This window comes from Rutilus rutilus (genome assembly GCF_951802725.1).
Source record: "Rutilus rutilus genome assembly, chromosome: 10".
Lineage (NCBI taxonomy): Eukaryota > Metazoa > Chordata > Actinopteri > Cypriniformes > Leuciscidae > Rutilus > Rutilus rutilus.
The window spans coordinates 27,410,322-27,422,543 of NC_140215.1; the positions used below are offsets into that span (position 1 = coordinate 27,410,322).

General features: G+C 37.7%; 1 protein-coding gene across 2 annotated transcripts; it reads right to left on the minus strand.

Moving 5' to 3' along the window:
* Nucleotides 1–1,683: 1,683 nt before the first annotated feature.
* On the minus strand, nt 1,684–9,340 carry u2af1 (U2 small nuclear RNA auxiliary factor 1). Of its 2 annotated transcripts, none has more exons than XM_084420728.1 (8): nt 8,867–9,340; nt 8,256–8,343; nt 8,074–8,137; nt 7,895–7,944; nt 7,361–7,459; nt 5,766–5,899; nt 5,464–5,556; nt 1,684–2,027 (listed from the first exon to the last, which is right to left on the minus strand). In XM_084420728.1, the coding sequence occupies exons 1-8, from the start codon at nt 8,908–8,910 to the stop codon at nt 1,853–1,855; spliced, it is 747 nt and encodes a 248-aa protein (XP_084276854.1). In that variant the 5' UTR covers nt 8,911–9,340; the 3' UTR covers nt 1,684–1,852. The 2 variants fall into 2 exon arrangements, with proteins under 2 accessions (XP_084276854.1, XP_084276855.1); XM_084420729.1 differs by having other exon boundaries at nt 7,895–7,941; nt 8,867–9,000.
* Between the last annotated feature and the right edge of the window lie 2,882 nt (nt 9,341–12,222).

Sequence of the window (12,222 nt, forward strand, 5' to 3'; positions counted from 1 at the left end):
TCCTAACCAATGGAAATGTCGACATGTAGTCGTGCCCTCGTGCACAGAAAACATAAGGACAGTCCAATGAACTCAAGTTAGTGGATTGTGTTATTCAGGTGCACTTGACCAATTTATTTCTAACATAGTAAACTAACATCGGGGTATTGTAAGCCACTCTTACTATACTAGGTTAGAAACTAAATCGTTTTCAAGGCTGAAATACGCGTATCATTACTTGCCTTGCAATAATGAGCGACTGGCTGTACATATTCCGAGATTAAAATATATTTGTTAATGTCGTCTTGTAAATTAACTTAAAAATAGCCTATTAAATTTTCCAAAAAGAAAAATAGCCCATTAAAACAATCGTCAGCAATAACATTATAAATGCAAATATGTATTAATCTGCATCAGTCTACATACAAATATGTATTAAGCTGTTTCTATGGACAAGTTAGCTAACATACCTTATTTTATGTTGTCCCTCACCCAGCTCTTTGACCGGTTTGTTGCTCTTGCGAGCGAGGTTTTCATTTTCTTGCTTTTATTGAGGATCTCTAGCTTTTAGCCATTTATCAGTTTTAGGCTTATAAAATTAATACTGCATGAGCTCCAAGGCCAATTTTTCTACTATCGAAGTAATACAAACAAAAAACATTCTTGAGTCTTTAGATCAGCATTTAAGATTAACCGTAAGATTATTTAAAATATTCTAAGTTATAAAAACGGGGGCACAGCGTGATAGAATATAGTACAAAGCTGCATGGTAACCATCAAATAGTTTTGCTGTCATGATTTTTGATCGCTGAGTTTCGTTACTGACTAATCCAAATCCATAGACTGTAAAACAGTCAAAATCATGTATTCCATAGTGTATAACGCCAAAGACATTTAACACATAAAAAGCCAGTATAGCTTTTGGCGCTTTAGCTGTTAATAAACAGAACTGCATGCGTCTTGCGGAGGAACATAGTAGCCGGAACTACTTCTCTGTTTATGTCTATGACGACTCACGCAGGTACTGGGCTACTCCGCAGCAGTACAACCCGAAACAGTCTAAAATAGTCCGAATGTAAACACATTTGTTTGGAAAACGGATTCATGATGTACTCGCTCATTTTATAATTTTTGTCCCCGAGTTCAATATAGGCAACCCCCTTTTTCCTGAGCATGTTATTGGCCAAGATTTTCCGTCCCGGGCAAGAGCTTCTCATCTATTACAATCCTCTATAATACACAGTAAATGGCATCATAAAGCCTGTTTTTTTTTTTTTTTTTCACAGATTGGGGTTTAAACCATTTTGCCCAAATAGAAGAAAAAAATGTCAGGTACAGTACCTTTAAAGAAACATTCCTTAAATTAACTTAAAACATTTTCCTCATTGACGTGTTAGTTAATCCAAATGCGGTTTTGTTATGAATATAAAGGCCATTTGTTGTGTGACCTGATACTATCTGTTATGTGGATATCACCCTTTCCTGCCATTAAAATAGCTTTGCAACATGCATTAATCTCTTCTTGAGATCACAGCAAATTTGAGAACAGCTTTATCAATTCTGCTAAATTAAAAAGTATTAAATCACTGGGTTAAGAAATCAAGAAGCAATCACTAACCACTGCTTTCAAAAGTACAAGTGGAAACAGTAAAATAAGAGTATATAATCACATATAATAGAATATATATATCTACTGAAAAGAAGTAAAATGACTAAGGTATTTTTTATTGAAAAGCAAACAAATCTTGAATAAAAAGATGGGAGGACAAAGAAATCAGGGAAGGAAATAAATTCAACATTTATCACATTTCATCAGGAGAGGAGCAGGGCAGGGTTTGGGGACTGAATGTTGGTTTCAAGAAAGAAGGAAATTTTAAAATCGTCCAGAGCGTTCTCGATCTCTTGACCGCCGTCTCTCTCTGTCTCTTCCTCCTCCTCCTCCTCCTCCTCCTCCACCACCACCTCCGCCTCCGCCTCCACCTCCGCCTCCTCTATTGCGTTCCCTAGAACGAGAACGGCGTTCACGGGAACGTGAGCGGGAGCGATGCCTGTGTAGGAGAGAAAATAAATTAACTAACGAGACCAAAAACCTGTTCATTTATACACTACCACATATACTGTACAGTACGGTGACCGGGAGGGGACATGTTCGATTCACTTAGTTTTGTCGTGGCCACAACATATAAACTCGTGGGAAAGTGATTTGTTGTTGCCACGAGATATTAATTCATGGGAACGTCATTAAGTCATTTTTATGAGGTAATGACATCATGTCGTGGCCACGCGATGTAGTCGTGGCCTCGAGATCATATGTTGAGGGAACGATATAGTTTTCTCGTGGCCACGACTTCATATTTTGAGAGAACGACAACTATTTCTCGTGGCCACGAGTAATGTTGAGGGTACCACACCTGTCAATACTTTATACAGCAGTCGGAGATGGAGATGACTGATGAAATAACATTTTACTTTGAATTAGGAATGTCATATAAAGATATAGAGCGGTCTCTGGCATTAAGACACGGGTACGTAAGTGAAAGACACCTGAAGCGCATTCTTAAGTTGAATGGACTTTTTCGTCGGAAATTTGCAGGCTTGAATGAAATACTGAAGTCACGAATAAAGTCCCATTTAGGGCAATAAACAAAAACAAATTATGAGAAACTTAAATTAACAAATCCAGTAAATTATGACTGGGGTAAAAGGAGGAGCCGGTATCGCATGTTAAGATTCGGTTCCCACGTTATAAAACTGGTAGCCAGATCTGGACTGCAGGAAGACCAGTCAAGCACATCCACCCTATGGTGTATTGTCTACAAAACCGTTTCTATTCTGTTGTAGCACATGCTGACTGAGGCATTGTCTTGCTTCCCAGGAAAGATATCATGACACATTTACATGCCGTTTGCACTGACCCATACCAAAGATGTTCGCTTTAACAGCCTTTCGTCCAACTCGATGTCCGTTTTTCCCAAAAGTACGCTGAAACATGGACTAATTTGCCCGCAGCACACATTTCCACTATGTTTTGGTTCATCTAAGATGAGCTCAGCACCATCTCTGCATAGAACTGATGTATAGCTTTCTCCTTGGTTAACAGAGATTCAAGTTGCATTCCCTGATGCAGCAGCAGACTGTCTTAAGTGACAACGGTTTTACAAAGTACTCCTGAGCACGTGTGGCTATATTTCACTCAGTAGCATGAAGGTTTCTCATGCAATGTCGTCTGAGGGTTCAAAGGTCACACACATTCATCGGAGGTTTCCTGTCTGGCCCTACACAAACTGAGATTTCTCTGAATTCCCTGAATCTTTTAACAATATTATGTATGCTAGATGGTGAAAGACCTAAATACTTTGCCATTTTGCATTGAGAAATGTGATTTTGGAATTGTTTGGCAATTCTCTCATGTAATTTGGCACAAAGTGGTGAGCCATGACCCATCTTCACCGACCTATCTTTTCACACTCAATCACAATACCCTCAAACTATTACCAAGATAACCTTTTTTTTTTCTTTTTACCAGTTTCACTGGATATTCTATTCTTTTTTTCTTTTCTTTTGCCTGTCCTAATTTTTTTTTGGTGTGTTGCAGCAATGTAGTAACACTGTAGTAATTATGCTGAAAATTAAAGTTTCCCGTCACAAGAATACATTACATTTGAAAATATATTAAAATAAAAGAGTTATTTTAAATTGTATTAATATTTAACAATTTTACTGTTTTTCCTGTATTTTGATCAAATAAATGCAGCCTTGGTGAACAAGAGACTTTTCAAAAATATATAATAAAAAAAATTAACCCCAAACGTGAACAATACTATATTTAAAATGTGCTATTTTGTCACATGTTTCACAGAAAGAAAAAAAACTGCAGTTTTCCCAGGGTTAAACATTTGAACTAAGTCAGTATGCTTTAATGTGCTTTTTTATGAGGTCCTTTTACGGTTGTGGACGACGATGACACACATGCATTATATTGCATTGCATAAAATGTGTGCTGGTCAACTAGTCTAAAATTAAGAAACCCCTTTAAAACTGTTTAAAAAAAAAAAAAAAAAAAAAATTTCCAATTAAGATAGGCTACTTAATTTATTATCCCAATATCCAAATATGATACTAAATACCACAGGGAAAAGGGCTTCTATTTGTGACGGGCTGCCTTTGCATTTGGACATTTTAAACAGGGCACGCATTAGCTGAATAAATGTTACCAATACAAACATATTTATAGAAAACATTTGACAATGATTAGACAGGAGTCCAATAATAGCATAACGAATCACTTATTCTAAAAAGAATATCAAGTATACCGGTAACGTTAGACGAATCCGACATATAAGGGCTGTTAACAGTAAAACGTTCGTCATTTAACGAATTTTAAAAACAAGGATGGATAATACAAAATGCTTTCTGGCATTTTGACAGAAAAAAACAAAAAACAAAACCAAGCAAAAACAAAATTTAAACTTAGCCCGTCAAATTTAATTGTACAATTAGGCTATCTTCTCTCTCTCTGTGCGCGCGTCCGTGTTTGTGAGAGAGCTCGCGCAGCACTGATACAACGGTAGCCTACTTTTTAATCCATAACTAACGCGCTAGTTTTCATACAAAATAAATATGTAACATAATTAGGTACTTTAGTTATTATTAACATGATAACGTAACACATGAAGGCTACGTTTCTTAGCACTGAGAATTAATTAATAAACGCCTGTTTCTCCAGACTCGCGCTTATCCGTAATATCACATCACTTTCATAATCACTAAGCCATAGCGATTTCAAGTTTATTAAGATTTATTGTTCAGCATTTCTTGAGCATTTTATTATTTGCATGGCTGAATGATGTATTCCTCTTTTCTGAGTGACCATGAAGAACGGAGTATTTTAAGATAATCCATGCAATCCGTATGATCATCGAATCCATAGGATTAGGTTAACTCAGTACAATATTTCAACTTTCCATATCGAGCCCAGCCCAGCCCGTTTACCTTCAGGAGTCAGATGTAGGCTACAGTGACTACTGTACTGTCCTCGCTTATGACATCAGACGGCGGGCGGAAGTGGAAGGCGGATCGAGCGGGATTCTTTATTGGTGTCGATTTTCAGTCTCTTTTTAATGATAGGCCTTACGCATCTGTCAATCATCCCCTCTTGCTATTTGGGGAATGAATCCAGTGCTATGATTGGTCGAACTCTTCTTCTTTTGCTGTTGCTTGATTTGAGGACTGCGCGTGCAGAGGCGTCACCAGGTTTTTGCGTAGTTTAGACTAACAAATCGTACCAGCGTACTTTGAAGTCAAAATGCGTATCCGCTACGCAAAATGCGTACAGGTTGGCAGGTCTGCTTCTATCTTATGGCAGATAATAATGAAGCAAGACCTTATAGAGGCCTGATGACACCAGTGTGAAGATTACAAGTAGATCTACTCAAAGTGTTCTGTAACAATCTTTATGCGTTTAAGTTTAAAAAACAGACATACCTCTTCCTTCTGCGGCCATACAGTTCTCTTCTGAGTTCCCTTGAGATTGGCTTCAGGTGCATGAAATTGCAGAAGCCACCTCGAGTGCACTCTCTGCAGGAAGACACATATACTGCAGTCAGTCACAGTGAAGTAGTTTACAGGTAAAGTTTTTAAAGGTGAAGTATGTGAGATATTTTTATGTTAACATACAGGGCATTGTGATGAAATGCGTTACAATGGACTCTTCAATACCATTTTCTTGCTTTGCGTTCCTGTATTATGGAATGTGTGCAGCCCTTTCTGCTGGTTTAGTCACTTACCCCATTTCATACTGTCGACAACAGGCCTCTCTGAAATCGGTGACAGGCGAGAGCTCAGCATGGATGGGCTGTCCATTAAACCAGCGGTTATTCAAGTTAATCACTGCTTTCTCTGCATCTTCCTCACGGCGGAACTACAAACACACACACAAAAAGGTTTTTAGTTGCTTCTTGGCAATAAGGGGTGTTTTAAAGAGCCTAAGATGCATTTAACCATGATAAAACATTGTAAAAGCCTCAAATAAATGACTGTTTATATAATGGTTGCAATACCAATATAAAAAAAAAAAAAAAAAAAAAAACTATTTCCCACAGTTCCTTTTAATACTTTTAATAATAATTAGGGCTGTCAAAATCAACGCATTCATTTTGTGATATTTCTTTTCTTCATTTTAACGCTTTTAAAATATTTAACGCAATTATGGCATCCTTGGGCTAGCAATACATTATATGATCACACTATCATTTATTTAAGTGCTTTTATTCATTTAAGCGTGATAAGATGCAAAAGAGAACTCAAATATATACTGGCGCGATGTCTGTGAAGCACAGCGCCACATTGAGTTCTTTCGCACTTGAACGGACAAAACCACACAAAATTATGTCAAAATGCCTGTTATTGTCTAAAACGAGTTAAAAAGTCTTAAATGACCAAAAGATTTATGAGAACACCGAATGCGTGTCATGTCTTAAAGTGTCAGCAGCCTGAATGTGATCAGCGTGATTAGAGGAATCAGGTGTACCAAGTTTCTTTTTTCTACAGAAAAGGGTTCAAAAGTTATTACCATTTGAAAAGTGAATTTGAGCTGGTGGTGGCGCTTTAGAGTTGGTCCTAGAGACCTCAAAGTTGGTCAGGGTTCGATTGATAAGCGCCCCTAATAGGGGATTTCACACTGGAGGAACATTTCATAGTTCCTTGAATTAATGACGGTGTTTTTTGGCATGTTTGCGCCACAGGAACTGGGAACTCGGGAACCACCCCGATGGCTAGATCCTAAAACTACCTAGTGGAAAGCACCATTAACGCTTTCCCTGCCAGCATAAAAAAAAAAAAAGCAACATTGAGTAAAAATCACGTTTTTTTTTAATACTACATACAGATCAGATTCAGAACGATTACCAAAACACAGATGGAGTAGATGGAGTCCATCAACACCCCTAATGCTTGCACAGCTTGTCCTGGGTCGACATTTCATTCAGTAACATTAGGCAGTTTTTTATTTATATGCTGTTTAATGTTGTTGATCGTGTTATTTTACATAAGCATATGATTACATATGAGACTGCTTGTTTCTGCATCTTCTTCACATGTGTTCTGATCAGGAGATTCAGTACTCTTTTAGAAGATGCGTAATAGCGCCTCCTACCATTTAACAGTGAAAAAACAGAAAGCCGGAAATTTCCGTCAATGGCGGGGAAAGAGATAATAAACAATGTGCGGTCACAGGAATGACTATACTGGCGTTTTACCATCCTTTTGTTTAGAAATAGATGTTTTTATTGTTTTAAATGATCTGAAATGAGTGCATGCGTATTTTAGTGGTTGACATTACATTTATATTACATAGACATGACAGCACTGTAAATTCTCTCACCTTCACGTAGACATTTCCCACCAGGTGATCTCCTAAATTATCACACACATTCATCTCCTCAACCTCTCCATATTTCTCCTCCATTTCAGTGAAGACCTCCTGTACACAAAATTTACAAAGAATGATTTACAGCCAACAAACACAACTGATGCAACAAATGTGTCCATTATTCAGAAAGAATGATTGTGATCAGACACTGTACAAAAGTTACAAAAGTTTGAAGTTGGTAAGATTATCATTTAAAATAACGGTTTTCTATTTTAATACATTTTAAAGGGTAATTAATTAATTGATAAGTAACTAGATAAGAATGTTTGAGGTGTGAGTGTGTGCAGTGTCCGTTGTAGAACAAAACGTCGAACTAACATCACATTATGTTAACCACAGGCTGTATTACTTGAATTTGAAATTGTAAAAGCCCAATAGAAAACCCCAAAGTAAAATCTCAAAGGAACCAGCGGCGAACTAGACTTCTGGTTTCTGACATCACACACCACTCTATTTCAGCGTGACTTTCAAAGAAAGACCACCTACCTCGAAGAACTCATCGTAATGTTCCTGCATCTCCACATCGCTAACAGCATCTGATAAAAAAGAAGACACCGACAACCAGAAACAGTAATGGCTTCAGTAACTCTTGGAGGCTGTTCACTTCTGTGCCGCTTCAAGCCACTCCAGAATATCATGCAAGATGTATATTATTCAAGACTTACTTATGCCGTCAGCAGACTGAGCTGTGTTTTGTGGGTTCCGGTAAATGTTCAACAGAGCAATGGTCTGAAACACAACCCAAATGAGAATTACAATGCAAATCTACCAGAAGAATCGTGCATTGCAGAAATACATTAAAGGGTCTCTGTTGTACAAAAATAAATAAGATAAAACTGGCACGTACCTGGCTGAACGTGGGTTTGTTATGGAGTCTAGAGCATCGGTCTCCATGGCGACATGCTCCAATTTTAAAGTAGAAAGAGCAGTTTACCCTGTTGAAAACAAGAGAGGTTCAAAATACATACACTTGATGTGATTTGTTCACACAAACATGAGAGTTAGTTTGGATTTCTGTTCATATTACTATTTCTTTTCCAAGGTATTAAAATACAAAACAACGAGAAGCCAAATGCAGCTTACAAAAACTATGGGGAAATATAGAGGTTTTGATTTTGCTATGAATAAGATCGACCAACAAGCAACACAATGAAAGAGAGACGCACTGCAGCCACGCCGAGATGAAACAAACAATACAAACACAAAATAAGCATTTTTATATATAATAATTATTCAGCACGTGAAAGCTCTGTTGTGTGAAACAAACATTTATTTATTATTATTATTGTTTTACTAGAAGCGAGGTTGACAAACAGGTCAGTTGATAACCACACGAGGCATGATATAGGAACGGCAAATATCCTTATATTCTACCCATTATCACCGGTTGGTAACAATGCATACGATTACAAATCATAATCAAATGCACGCAATATTTTAGGAAGAATATATACTTACTTGTCTTTTTCTGTACCGAAAATCGACGCCAAGTATTCGGCCATTTTGAAAAAAGAAAGGCGGTGGGCGCTTTTTCTTCTACTGGAGAATCAAGAACAGAGAAGCGGAACACAAAGAGCCAGAGTACTGCCACCTAGTGTAGTGAAGCGCGAACTGCAGGGTCGCTCGCTGCTTCTTCTTCTTCTGTGGATTTATTGGCGGGTCGCATACCAGATTTTTACGTGCATACCGCCACCTCCTGTGCTGGAGTGTGAAGTGATTTCAGTCTGTCTGTGTCCGAAATCGCCCCCTACACCCTTAAATAGGGCACTATTTGAAGGGACAGCCATTGTAGTGGTGTCCGAAACTAGTGGACGTTATTGAGTGCACTCATTCAATCCCACAATGCACCGCATTAACGTGTACAAGTACAATCGACAGTAAAAAAAGGTACAACCGATGTATACTCGATGGCTAGAGAAGTGAGAGTCGCGCGCTGAATGGATTCCCGCGTCTCGCCACAAGATGGCGCCCGCAGCTGAATCAATCATCCATCCACTTTCCGAACCGCGCTGGCCCATCGTAACATCATACAGGTACATTCCTTTTTAATTTGTTGTTAATTGTTTAATTACGTTTTATATGCTAGTTTCCATGTCAGGACTCAAGATGAATATTTTCATTACTAGGCCTACTGGAGCTGCCATTTTACCAAGTTTCAAATTATTATTAAACTGCAAGCAAACTATGCAAAAGCGCCAGCCCTTCCCTTGTCCGAATTCACTCACTCGTTTTCATCAACTCCTTCAAGTGAACTGTATTAGTGGACTATAGGGAATAGTGATTAAGGGTTTAGACTAGAGGGTGATTTCTGATTCAGCCAAGGTGTATATGATGAGATCTATTCTATTCTTAAGTCCACTATATTCTTACATTTTAAACGGTCTTTATAATTTTAACATATCCTTGTTTTGTGTTTAATATGTTGATTGTAAATTCTTTGCATATTATATATATTCTTTATTTCAGACCCATGGGTCCATATCAAGAGGGGGAAAAATACATACAAACATATTTTACAAACAACAGGCAAAATGTAAAAAACATACATGCTTTCATTCCAATGCTTCCAAAAACAGGAGAAATATCTTGTATCACTTAATGTAATATTGTAATATAAGACCATTATGAGTACAATTTTTTTAATCACTGAACCGACACATGACATTATACATAGAATTCCTTAAGACAGCATGCAAAGTGGGTACATTATTAGATACAAACATTTGGCTTGCACATGTCCACTTTTATATATATATATATATTATTTTTATTTATTTTTTTCATTGAAGAAATATAAAAACAAACAATAGAAATACAATACAATACATTTCAAATACTAGGGGGAGGTATAGACAGGAATATTTTAAAGAGTGTACATGCTTGTAAAATTCGAATAGCTTTTTGTTTCTTTGAAGGCAATATTTTCTCAATAAAATGCTTCACTTCATTTTTAAATGCAATAAAACATGGTCTTTTCCCTGAAAAGTTCCCTGAAATTTAGCCATAAAATATATATATATATATATATATATATATATATACAGCGGGGAAAATAAGTATTGAACACGTCATCATTTTTCTCAGTAAATATATTTCCAAAGGTGCTATTGACATGAAATTTTCATCAGATGTTGGTAACAACCCAAGTAAGCCATACATACAAAGAAACAAACAAAAATAAGTTCAGAAATTAAGTTATGTGTAACAATGTGAAATGACACAGGGAAAAAGTATTGAACACATGAAGAAAGAGAGACGCAAAAAGGCATTGAAAGCCAAGACAACTGCTGAAAACTTACAGTAATTAAAAAGCAATCCAGCCCCCTGTCAGTGCAAATTAATAACAGCTGGTTCAGTCCCAAATGATGGCCTACAAAAAGGTCTCATTGCCAAGGTGTCACACAAGACATGATGGGTAAAAGCGAAGAGCTGTCTCAAGACCTTTCGCAACCTAATTGTTGCAAAACATAATGATGGCATTGGTTATAGGCGCCATTCTAAGCTTCTGAATGGTCCAGTGAGCACTTTTGGGGCCATAATACGGAAGTGGAAAGACAATCATTTCACCATAAATTTGCCTCAACCAGTGCTCCTCGCAAGATTTCTGATAGAGGAGTGAAAAGAATAATCAGAAGAGTTGTCCAAGAGCCAACACCAAGTTGTATGGTGTTTTTAGGGTAATGTGCACTGCCATTTCTCCTCCAAATATGGTGTGTATTATGGCATCCAAACAGTTCAATTTTGCTCTCATGTGACCACACTATATTCTCCCAGTATTTCACTGGCTTTTCCAAATGTTGTGCAGCAAACTTTAAATGAGCTTCAACATGCTTTTTTCTTCAGTAATGGAGTCTTGCGTGGTGAGCGTGCATACAGGCCATGGCGGTGGAGTGCATTACTTACTGTTTTCTTTGAGACAACAGTACCTGCTATCTGCAGGTCTTTTTGAAGCTCTCCACAAGTGATTCTTGGCTCTTGGACAACTCTTCTGATTATTCTTTTCACTCCTCTATCAGAAATCTTGCGAGGAGCACTGGTTAAGGCAAATTTATGGTGAAATTATTGTCTTTCCACTTCCGTATTATGGCCCCAAAAGTGCTCACTGGACCATTCAGAAGCTTAGAATGGCGCCTATAACCAATGCCATCATTATGTTTTGCAACAATTAGGTTGCGAAGGTCTTGAGACAGCTCTTCGCTTTTACCCATCATGAGATGTGTCTTGTGTGACACCTTTTTTTTTATTTTATTTTTTATATAGCGCTTTTAACAATGTAGATTGTCTCAAAGCAGCTTTACAGAGATAAATGTATAGTTTAACGTAAGATTGTTTGGCTTTATAGCGGTTCTTTAATAAGTTATTTTCCAGCTAAAGTTAGTTTTGATTGATTCGCTTCCGTCGCAACGATCATTTGTTTTTAAATTAGGGCCGCCAAGACGACACCATTCTCTCTACACAGACTTTAAACGCGAACCTGTGAGAAACGCTGATGGCGTTCAGATGCGCATTAAGAACGGGTTCCATAGTTATGTGCGTTTGAATATATGTGTGCAGGTTTGGAATTCCCTACAAACCAAGCCTAAACAAATTACTGGTGTTTCCTTATAGTTTTGATTCAGAATTTTATTTTATTTTATCAATTCGGGGTAGATACGCAAATTGAGTTTTCCCGACGACGCTTTATCTGTAGAGTGGGAAAGGGATCCTCCATAGGGAGAGACTAGTTGGCACTTCAGCACTGCGTTGACATCGGGTCCAGGCGAAGGTCCTTCATCAGATCTGGAAACGGCCTGGATCCGGCAGGCTGCGGGAAA

What these genes read in the sequence shown, in the direction of transcription:
- u2af1 (XM_084420728.1), bottom strand. Translation starts at nt 8,910, where the DNA reads ATGGCCGAATACTTGGCGTCGATTTTCGGTACAGAAAAAGACAA. An exon ending in TCAGTCTGCTGACGGCATAA is followed by an intron (nt 7,945 to 8,073) that starts GTAAGTCTTGAA and finishes CTTTTTTATCAG; the next exon opens with ATGCTGTTAGCGATGTGGAG. An exon ending in TATGGCCGCAGAAGGAAGAG is followed by an intron (nt 2,028 to 5,463) that starts GTATGTCTGTTT and finishes TCTCCTACACAG; the next exon opens with GCATCGCTCCCGCTCACGTT.